The 11,529-nt window shown below is 35.5% G+C and overlaps 1 protein-coding gene across 2 annotated transcripts; it reads left to right on the top strand.

The window, feature by feature from the left end:
* The first annotated feature begins 1,973 nt into the window (after positions 1–1,973).
* Positions 1,974–8,878, top strand: ASY3 (asynaptic protein). Of its 2 annotated transcripts, XM_088689958.1 has the most exons (10): positions 1,974–2,157; positions 2,850–2,921; positions 3,419–5,062; positions 5,166–5,319; positions 5,694–5,757; positions 5,874–6,023; positions 6,102–6,160; positions 7,194–7,328; positions 7,820–7,911; positions 8,407–8,878. In XM_088689958.1, exons 2-10 carry the CDS (start codon positions 2,889–2,891, stop codon positions 8,476–8,478), a joined length of 2,403 nt encoding a protein of 800 aa, XP_088546084.1. In that variant the 5' UTR covers positions 1,974–2,157; positions 2,850–2,888; the 3' UTR covers positions 8,479–8,878. The 2 variants fall into 2 exon arrangements, with proteins under 2 accessions (XP_088546084.1, XP_088546085.1); XM_088689959.1 differs by lacking the exon at positions 7,820–7,911.
* Positions 8,879–11,529: the final 2,651 nt, after the last annotated feature.

Here is an 11,529-nt window from a genome sequence, read left to right as displayed (position 1 = left end):
GGAGAATACTCAACCAATCATTTACTTGTTGGAGAGATGCCTTGGCACAATCTAGTACTAATATTCGAAGTGGCGAAAATTACGCGGATCAGGTAACAATATATTATTTATTTGTTTGTATTATGCCCAAATTTACATTAAACTTCAAGCACAAGCTTGGTACCATGCCAAAAACAAAACAACTCATTCAACCAGTGAGAATGTTGGAATATAGTTAAAGATTGTCCCAAATACAAAGTTGTGCATATCGATCCAAAAGTTGTCATGAACAACACCCATCTACACTCTACGCCAGATTACGACTCGCATGTTCATGAAAGCGACACATAACAAGTGCCAAGAGCGACCCCTGAAGAAGTGTTAGGGCTGACTTGTTATCTACTCGAGCCTTAAGGTAAGAAGGCTTCAAAGAAAAAAAGGAGTTCTTCTAGGAATGATTATGCAAAATATATGGAAGAACTTGCTCGCGAAGGAAAATTGACTTTGGTGTGGGAAGTGGCTAAATTTGATGTTGATAAGGCTAGAGATGAGGCAAAAGCTGCAGCTACTATAAGATTATTTCAAGCTAATGAGAGAGAAATAGCTACTTAGGCAAGAAAGAGAGATGCTTAGAGAAGAAATGAGGGCTCAACAAGATCGTGACATTATGAACACACCTGTAGAAGAAATGTTTCCGAATTCTAAATATTTTGGAATTCTGAGAAAGGGGACGGGGTGCGAAGAAGGCATCCAAGAGACAAAGGAGCAAGTGGAGATGGTCCTAGCACCAGAAATTGGTTAGGTGATGACTAGGGAATTTGTTGTAAAATTAGAACCCATAATTTTCCATTCATTTTAGGTTGTAATTTCGTATTATTTAATTTGGTACTTTATGTAATTTTGTATTTATTTAATTTAGTACTTTATGTAATTTCGTATTTATTTAATGTAGTACTTTATTTAAACTAAGAGTATCTTTATTTAATTTGGTACTTTATTTAAACTAAGAGCATCTTTATTCAAACAACATAAACAAACCAAATAAATTTACATAAACACACCAAATAAAATTACAAAAACACACCAAATAAACCTTATAAAAGAACACACCAAATAAACTTAAAATAAACACACTAAATGAATTTAAAAAAACACCCCAAATAAAATTAAAAATCTTATCGAAATCTATTCTTAAAGATTCTAAACAGACAGTGACACGTGGGGTGACGTGATTGATTAAAAATCTATTGGAAATCTATCCTCAACGATTCTAAACAGGTAACAACACGTGACGAGATGAAATTGGATAAAAATATTACCGAAATCTATCACCAAAAATTGTACTTTTGGATAATGACACGTGGCGTGACGAGATCGGTTAAAAATCTTATCTGAAATTACTAATAAAATTATTTTATTAAATAAAAAATACTAATATTTAATACGAATTGTCTTGACTATTCAGTTTAGAGATGAAGATGCAATTATTGTTTATTAAAGACAATTACTATTCACTTGAGGGGATTGAATTGCCTATTGTCATGGGGAGCCTTTACACACTGGAACTGTTCTAAAGAAAAATTCCAGCTCATCTCAACACTTCTCAAGTAATAAACACATAAAAAAAAGGGTCAGTTAGTTTTTTTGCAAGTGGCCCTTTACCATATTGGTGGAAAGATGTTGTGCTCTTACACGATGACGTGGTTCGAACCCCATCGATGTTTAATTTAATAAAATCTATCGTTTGACAAAAAAAAAAGTTTTTTTTTTCGTAAAAAAAGACAAATTAAAAAAAAGTAAAACAACTTGTGATTTAATATCCAAGTGTTTTTACACATATGCTGTTTGAAACTCCCCCTTTCCTGAATTTTTATAATAGTTTGGAACTCTATTTAAAATGGAGAAGCTGCCCATGAAGCTACAGATAGCCCAATATCGAAACCCAACAGACCTATTATCCATAAAGAGCACAGGGCACTATCGTCAACTGACTTGAAGGTGAGTGCGCACCCCCCGCCATGAGAAAACTCACATGTATTTCCCGCCTTGTATTTTCATACATTTTCAAACTGTGCATCTCTCTCTCTCACACACACACGCTCAGATTCGCCGTCGGCAGAAAAATTGATTGTGAAAATAGAATTCTGGAGGTCAGCAATCATCAACGCTGCACAACCAGTAAGCTATTTGCCATGATTTGTTAGCTGTTTCGCTATTTTTGTAAATTTCTTTTTCTTCCATGTATTTTCTGGTTATCAGATTTTGAACTCCGGTTTTCACTTGTTTAATTTCATTTTTTGAATTTCGCACATTCGTAAATTTTCCATGTGTGGTATGATATGTCATCTGATTTCTGGGATTCAGAACCTAAAATGTTAAATTCTTCAAGGTTGTGAGCGCCTGAAACTTAATTTTCGGTGAATTAGGGTTTATGTCGTATCATTATCGTCTAATTCAGAAGCAATGAAATGATTTACTGGTGATTATTACCATTTATTGATTCTTTTCATGTTGGATGGCTAATTCGAATTCGTAGTTGGGTGGGTGGTTCTCCTCCAATGTTCTCACAGTCCTGTTTATCTTGTGTGTAACAAACTATGTTCAGTTTGGATAAGAAATCATGATGAAGTAATAATAAATCCCTACTTAATTTAATTACTTGTGTTTGTTCCCAAACAATATGAAAAAATTACCCATCCATCTTGGTGCTCTGTGTCTGATCTGAAATGAATTATCATGATATTGAGTTTCTATTAACTTCATTTCACAATTTTTTTTTCTTCCTCAGCAAATAATATTCGCTTGCCCTGCCCCTACTCTTATGCAACTCTGTTTGTTTTTTGAGCTAAATTGCTTAGTCTACTGTCCAGGTCACAACTGCAGTTTTGCTGCTTCTTTGTTCTCAAACAATGGAGGTGGATACACGGCAATACTTACGAGATGTAAGCACTAACATTTTAATATGTTCTAGTTATATAGCTAATGACTGAGTTTCTCGAAAATTTCCAATTAACTTTTCAGTGTTCATCTTCTTATTTGGTACTTGGTGCATAAGCTTTTACAAAGCTCATTATACATATGCTATCGTTTACTCATGATTACTCATCTGTTAATTGTTAACATCTGTGTCGTCGGGCATAAGACCCATAGATGGCATTTTGGTTTTACTTTGTTTAGTAAATTGTTTGCATCTGGTTGTGCATAACTTAGTTGTTAAGATATTCCAGATTTCTGCAATCTGAATGTTGTTCCACCTGATAGGTCTTTCCCCTTTTGCTTGATGGTCTATTGGGTTTATATTCATATCAATATATAAAGGAAACAAGATGGTAGAGTGGAATTGGGATTATCCCCAAAGAACATGAATACTAGGAAGTTTCAGTCAGTATTGAAAACAAACAAAACTTATATGCTTAATCCCTCACCAAATATGTTTCAGGACCAAACAAGCAATTGTAGGAGTTTTGGAAGCATTAATCATCCATCTAGTCAATCGAGAAAGATATCAATTGGAGTTGTGGTAGATCCATCAACCAAGAAAAAGTCTGGAGTCACCAAGGAAGGTGAGGCTGTGGTGCCAAATGCAGAAAGGGTGACATATAACTTAGGCAATACCACTGAGGAAATAAGCAAGGAGCAAGAAGTCACAGCTGCCAAGAAAACAAAACAAGCTAAGGATCCAGAGCAGGTGAATTCCCCATGTATTAGTACTGCATCATTCCACCAGAAAATGCATACTACAAATGCTGTTCTTCATGCAAAACAGTCTTCTGATTTGCCATCTGGTAGTGGGAAGCAGTACAAACAGGATGGAACAAGGAATGCACCTGTTACATATTCTGTTCCGTTTTCCGCAAACCAGACATCGTTATTCCAGTCTGATGGTAAGAAGCAGAAGAACTTTGATGGAGTTAGCCACAGAAAGAGGAGAGTGAAGGATGGATCAGTGGAACTTCAGGATTTCACATTTGCGACTGCACAGGAAGTTGTAATGACGGATAAGGATACACCAGTTAATAAAACAGATGCAACAGATCAGGACGTGATAGTGGATAAAACAGATGCAACAGAAGGCAGGAGAACTGAAACTCTCAGAAAAAAGCTTTGGGAGATATTGGGAACTGTTTCTTCGCCTGATGGTCAGCATTCCAATTCTCAGCCTCCTGAGGTTGCTGATAATAATTTAAATCCACAGCCGGAATTTGATCAAATGGGTGCCACAATTGTCAAGCCTAAGCATAACTCTGATATACCAGAGCAAAAATATGATGAGAAGGGTGATGCATTTATCAAACCCCGACAGAATTCAGATACTATAGAAATGGAATCTGAAAGTCCTGATAATATTGTCAGGAGACCTGTGACTCGTTCTTTGAGCCGAAAGAGAGGTCCAACCAAAAAACAGCAGGCAAGTGCAAAAAATGGTCCATCCTCTGGTTACGAACTGAAACATCAAGACAACAACATATTTTCCTTTGAACAAGAATGTTATAGGAAGCTACATGGCTCTTCTGCTGGTGGATCCTCAATGTCTATGCGGAAGAAGAGCGAGGACAAAAGTTTCAGAACCGAGTTGCATGGGATCTGCCTTCCTGAAAAGGATAAACCAACCAAGACTCAGAAAGAGATTAATAGGAGTGAGCCACAATCATCTGCTAAGCAAACAAGTTCTGTAGGTAAGAAAATAGGAGATTTTCATGGTTACCTACATGAGAATAAAAGAGAGTATCACGAACTGGAAAAAAATATTCAAGAGCAGGAAGTCTACCAATCACCACTCAAAAACAAGAAATTTAAGGCGGGTTTTGTCACTCCAGCAAATAAAGACCACGAGGAAGACAATGGCAATCCAACCTTGAGGAAAGCTGCCAATCCAGAAGAAGATGATCTAAGTCCTGCATTTGGAATTAAAACACCCGCGTCAACTTCTTCCCTTAGCTCAATCCCAAACTCAGACCAAATGGTAGATGCTAGTAGTCCTGCTGTAACAGAGAGGAGATTTACTGTCGGAGATATTCGAAGTTTCAGTACTTTCTGGACTCCAAAACAAGATTGTTGTGATAATAAACAAACAAAATCTTTTGTATCCTTTATTATTGAATGGTTCTGATCAGATACTTTCACAGTATACTACTCTCTGTTAAGTATTTTGTTTCTGCCCTCTGTATTTCTTTAATGAACTTCAGGATTCTGTAGAGGAACTCAAGGATTCGCCATTCAGAAAAACAACACCTGACATGGAAGAAAATGCTGCAGAAGATGGCCTTCTTTCATCACCATCTGAAGAGGGAGACTTGAGGAGTTGTGGAGAAGGTTCTCCTATTATCCAAGGACGCAACTGTATGTTCATCCAGACCCTTATCTAAACTGTAGGATAAATGCATTTTTGAAAAAACATTAACTGCTGAAGTTAAACTTGCTTGATTGGTTAAGCATCTTTTGATTTTAATTGTATGTTGTATGATGTAAGAAGCTGGATATGTTTCTTTCCCCCTACCCCACATGGAAGAATGATAGCCACTTCGTTTACCTAGCTGTTGTGTAGGTTTCTTAGAAATAGATACATTTGCTCCGGAAACTAGTACTGCTGAAAAACTAAATTCAAACTTTTTCAGATGAAAGGCTTTGCAGCCCACAAAGCACCACATTTATTCAGTTAAATATTTCAGCTACCTCACCCGCTCTTAATCTGCAGTAATATTTTCATGTTGCAGGGACTGAAGAAGACAACTGGATAGAGGAACCTTCAGAGCATAATCAAGAGGATGGACTGGCTAGGTTTTTATTCTCTCTGTTCTGTGTGTTGTCATATGTGATTTGGTGCAGCATATGTACTAGCTTTCTATGTTTGCTATGCGTTTGTGATGTATGTGTTGCACTTAACAATGTTTCAGGGCTGTTGAATTGTTTACATTGGAATTAGTAAAACTTAAAACCAAAATGAAGTGCGCAACTCATAGGAAATCCTCTGAAATTTTGATCTCTGTTGCCGCGGAGGTACATATGCAGCTGCAAACCATTGAGTCTCAGATTGAAACAGACATGTAGGTACTTTCAACTGAGACGTTTGAGGTTTCCCTATTAATTTCAACAATCTCTAAGTTGTTTTGGATGATTTTCAGAGGAAAGCATACAAACCTCAGTAAATCAAAGAAAAAAAGGCTGGAAACAAGGTTTGAAGGTACTGAAAGTTGTATTTCTGATACTTTCAATTGATTATTATTATGTTTGGAATTAATTAATTTGAATCTAATAAGTAACTAATATTAAAATTATTTTTCCATCTCCAAATATTTATTTCCTTTCACTTTTCTGTTTAAGGGTGGTTGACAATTTTCTGACCAAGATGAACTGTACACACTCCTGTTGCACATAGATATGTTTATGACATATGTGAAAAGAGTTATATTTAGATATCTTGATAATCACTTATTTCATTGATCATAATCACCCTTTCTTTAGTGGTTTCAATTATGTGATTATTTCCTCAAATTAAATTTGCTGGTTTTTCTGCAAAACTCGCCTGCATTGGGTGATTTTGCAAGTTTTACCAGGAAATTTGTTCCTTTTATCCCCTAAGTCGTGAGGTTGTTTGTTTGGCTATAAGACTATATGATATACCAATACCATAATAGGAAATAGGGCTCACTTGTTTTAATTTTACATGTTTTAAATTGCTTATGTTGAGAATATGAAGTCTGGCATCAAACATTCTAGGCCTTTCATCGTAATATGTAAAATCCTAGGCCTCCCTATCCATTGGTAACTGGTTTTGGTTGGAAGCTCCAACTTAACATGGTATCAAAACGGCAATTCATCTTGTCCCATGTCCAATTTGGCCACATGTGCTCAACTTCACCTAATATGTTAAACCACTTGTTTGACCCAATTGGTTTGCACATGAGGGTTTGTGTTGAGAATAAAGAATCTCACATCGGACATTATAATCGTTGTATCACAATAATTTAATTTACTTTTATCCATTTATTGGCTATTGGTATTAGATTGGATGGTCTAGCCTTCAACATTTAATATATTGGAAATCCATGAGTTATACTGACTTGAAATTTTTTCACACTCCATATTTTCTTCTTGGAGGGAAGGCTTTATGGATATCACAATGTATATAATCAATTTAGCCTGCGTGTGCCCGGAATTGGAATTTTTTCTCATTGAAGCTATGCCTGAAACCCCACCTTTTTTTTTTTATGCAGAGCAACAAGAACAACTGAAAGTGATTTATGACAAGTTCAAGGAACAAGTCAATCAGCATCTTCAGGAATGCAGGAGCACACTTGAAGGGCTGGAAGTATACCAGACAGAGTTTAAGGGAACTGTTGATAAGCAAAGTATGGCAGCTTCTTTACATTTATTATCTCTGTATTATTTTCATGCGTCAATTCATTATGGAAATGTGTTTGTAAAGGTGTTATATCATGTCCATCGTGATTTTGCCTATCAATTATACTTTCAATAATCTAAATAATGGATATACAAGCTTCCCGATGATAGTTGAATATGGTGACATCTCCATAGTCACAGTAGTCAATGAATGCTGACAACATGCATTAAAGTTCCATGCATCTTATGCTTATATAGACTACATGCAATAAAATGGACACAAATCCAGCATTTCTTGGTATGATGATGATGAACTAAATAAGCAGCTAGATACTCTGTTTTCATGTCTGCATTGTGTTATACAGCAAAAATCATTCACGTGAACCCCAGACCGTACCATGAAAGGCCTTTTTAGATGAGCTAAAAGTGTTTGTACTCTCATTGCAAACAAATAACATTCCAATCCTGGTACACTCTTTTGATTCTGTTTCACTTGCAGAAGCATCACACAGAAAGCTTCTCATGCAAGTGGAAGAAGCAATTGAGACCAAACTCAACGATGCCCAAAGAAAAATCCAAGTCACCCAAAGGGCAAGTTTTCCTTCTATCTATGTAAAATTTATTGTCGAGTTTTGTGCAATTATTTGCATAATGTAATCTAGACATTGTGTTGCATATTGTTGATTTTGCCTTTGGTTGTAGTACGTAGCTATAAACTTGTCATGCAGCATCTGTTTTGAGTATATATCTAGCTAGCTACTAGATCATTTCCACAATAATATACAGGTGGCTGGCTGAATATAATGGGTTGATACACTTTTCAGTGCGTGTCACTCAATGGACTTCGTGAGGAAAACCCTCAGTCTCAGGCTCATCCAACAGGGATTTAAGTTCTAAACTCCCTAGAAATCATTGACTCTGGACTGTGGAGTCATGGTCTTCGTAGTTGCATTAAGAACTTAAGATGTTTTAAAAAGTTGTCATCTTGTAATACTCAGTCTGTCATCTCCTCCAGCTCTTTTTACTTGGGATAATGCGTAGGTGTCTAGTATAGCTAACGTATTTCCTTGATCTCACCAATTGCAGATGGCGCGTGAAAAGATGCTCCAATTGAAACACGAACTGGCATTGTGTTTAAAAGACGGCATTCTAAGTTGATATGCACAAATTGTGTACAGATCAGCTCACAGAAAGGTTTAGAACTAGACAGCCCCAGCCCCAAAGATTGCTTCTTGCAGGCCTTGAAAGTAACCAAATGGCTTGGTCTATTGCAGTTCCTGCTTAGAAATATAACAGGGATCTAATTGAGTCTGTCTGTATTTGGTAATTGGTATGAATTATTCGATCCTCCGTTAAATGTGATTTCATGTAACGCATGAATATATATAGTTGAAGAATGAATATGATGTAGTAAAAGCATAGAGTAGGAGTAGGGGAAGGAAAACAAGAGAGATCCAGCAGGATTTCTTCGGTTCGTTCACAGGAAATTGAGATTAATTTCCTAATGCATATATGACTTTCTTTTTCCTCCCTTGAAAGAGCATATGTTTGATCAAAACTAGATTTTACAATTCATGTTGTGTGCTGATGTGCTGAATTCAAATCGTCCCTGTTAATTGAACAAAATTGAAATAAAAAAAGCCTTAAAATAAGCCATAGAAGCTCCCACTCAAACAAGGGTTACCTATTTAGTACAATAGTATAGTAACATTCATTTTTATTTGTAAGTGAAAGTTTGAATCTTGTAGATGACAAGTTTGAAAAAATGTGTTACATACTTAGTGCAAAGGGTAATGTTAGGGAGACTAAATTTTTTAAACCAAATTTACAAACCAAATGATATGGTGGTAGATTGTCGGATTATTGATTGTCTACTTACTTGTTTCTTGATAACACATCATTTGGTTTGCAAATTTAATTTAAAATTTTGATCTCCTAGCATTATTTGTGCATAAATATGTCGTATAAAAAGATACAAATTCACTCTGTTAACTTAATGTGCATAATATCACAATACTTACAAATCTCATGATAAAGAAAAATGAAAATTAATTATTTGATGTCTGCTCTTTCTCCCCTCTTCCGTTCCAAACCCAAACTTTTACGAATTTTAAGTGCTGCACCATGCTTCACCTGTTTATTGCCTACTCTTTTTTTTTTTTTTTTTTTTTGGGTCACCAAATATATAAAACAAACATTATTTTTTGGGTTGAGAAACGCAGCTAAAAGCAAGAACTCAAACAAACCTACTCAATAATAAATATAAACCGGAATATCTTAAGTCGATCCTCACGAATAAAACTAACGCTAAATTGTCCCCCATTAAAAAAAAAAAAAATTCTCTTTAAACATACTGAGGTTCGCAGTGCCAAGGTCTTGAAAGCAATTCTCTGCAAGCCAAAACAAAGGGACCCAACAAATGATTATTGTCAGCAACTTGCAACACCAAATGAATTGTAACTGCATAGTCTGATTCCACCAGTAATTTATCAATTTGTAACCTCAATGCCAATTGGCTTTATATTTAGCTACGCTCTCGGAACTCGATTTTGCCCGCTTTGACCCATGTAACTCCAAATCATCACTTTACTTCCTGAAACTCAAAATTTGTTTCACTTTACCATGTTTCCATTTCTTATGTCAAATTCACTCCATTTTGATCCCAGTTTGGCCCTGGAAAATATTTTTGGTCTCACATTGCCTCATAAAACTTAAAAATCGTCATTTTATATGAAACTCAAAATTCGCTCCACATCGCCTTAATTCTGTTAATTTCGTTCAAAATTCATCAAATATGCTGACGTGGATTGAAAAATGCATATATGGAAAAAAAAACAAGATTCAAACCAGCTTAAGTATGCATACTCAGGTTGCCTTGAACTTCTCTCTCATTTTTTCTCTAAGATTGATTTGCGACCCAGTGGAATTGGAGCAAATTTGTGAGTCAGATTTGTGTACACCAGATTAATCAATTTTTTTTTTCTTCTAATCTCTGCAATTCAAGCACATCAACCCCAAAAAGTTCCAATCCTTAATTTCTTCTTTTAAACTTAATATTTTTATTATTGTTGAATGTTAACACATAGTGGAGATGAATTTGATTATAAATCTCCACTTTGCATTAACATTCAACAATTCATGGTGAAAATTTATAAATTGACGACATTTGAGTTTCAAGGAGTAAAGTGGAATTAAAATCGAGTTTCAGATGACGTAGCTAAAAATAAGGCTATGATATTACATTTTTACCCATCCTCTTCAACAACTTTAACAGCTATTTGACAAAAGAAATGGAAACATGGTAAAGTGGAATGAAATTTTAGTTTTAGGGAATAAAGTGATGACTTTTGAGTTATATGGGGCAAACTAAGAACAAAATAGAATTCTAGGGGGGCGTAGCTAAAAATAAACCTCAATTATTTATGAGGATTAATTAATAGCAAGCTGTTTTTTTCTTAATTGATTTAATTATTTTTGTTTTACAGAACAATTAAAACGTAAGCATGTCCAACTGGAAATGCATTTGATTTGATAATCGATACAATAATAATAATAAATAAAAAAATTGGAGTGCATTAAGCAAATAGGAAATTGTAGCAACAGTTCTTCAACGTTAACTCAAGTGGAGCAATAGTCCCTCAATTAAAAATATATGACTATTGGTCCCTTAACTCATCAAAATGTGCGGCTATAATCATTTTCGTCAACTTTGTTAGAACTTTCATCAAAATAAGTCACGTGCCACGCACGTGAGGCTAAATCAAAGGCAAATATGAAAAACCAAATAAAAAAATTGCAACAATAGTCCCTCAACTTTAACCCAATTGGAGAAATGGTCTCTTAACTTTAAACCAATTGGAGCAGTGGACCTTCAACTTTAACTCAATTGTAGCAATGATCCTTCCAATGAGTCATTCTGATGGAATTCTAATGAAGTTAACGAAAATGACCATTGCTACACATTTTGATAAGTTAAGAGACCAATGATCATGAATTTTTAGTTTAGAGATCACTGCTCCAATTAGGTTGAAGTTGGAGACCATTACTACAATTTTCTCTTAAGCAAACCAACGAACCAAAGTTTTGTTGAGGTTTATTGCTCAATAATCCAGTGAAAAGCAATTGCTTTTCCATGTACTTGGAAGAACTGCGGCAAGTGGTGTCACATCCCGACCCGGGGCGGACCACTTCCCGGGCCCGCTCCACCAC

Source organism: Pyrus communis, chromosome 17, assembly GCF_041283825.1.
Source record: "Pyrus communis isolate YQ-2024b chromosome 17, ASM4128382v1, whole genome shotgun sequence".
Classification (NCBI taxonomy): Eukaryota; Viridiplantae; Streptophyta; class Magnoliopsida; order Rosales; family Rosaceae; genus Pyrus; species Pyrus communis.
Note: the sequence above shows the minus strand (reverse complement) of the source record. Positions and strands in the feature narration are given on the sequence as shown.

What these genes read in the sequence shown, in the direction of transcription:
- ASY3 (XM_088689958.1), top strand. Translation starts at nt 2,889, where the DNA reads ATGGAGGTGGATACACGGCAATACTTACGAGAT. An exon ending in ATAAACAAACAAAATCTTTT is followed by an intron (nt 5,063 to 5,165) that starts GTATCCTTTATT and finishes AATGAACTTCAG; the next exon opens with GATTCTGTAGAGGAACTCAA. An exon ending in TATTATCCAAGGACGCAACT is followed by an intron (nt 5,320 to 5,693) that starts GTATGTTCATCC and finishes TTCATGTTGCAG; the next exon opens with GGACTGAAGAAGACAACTGG.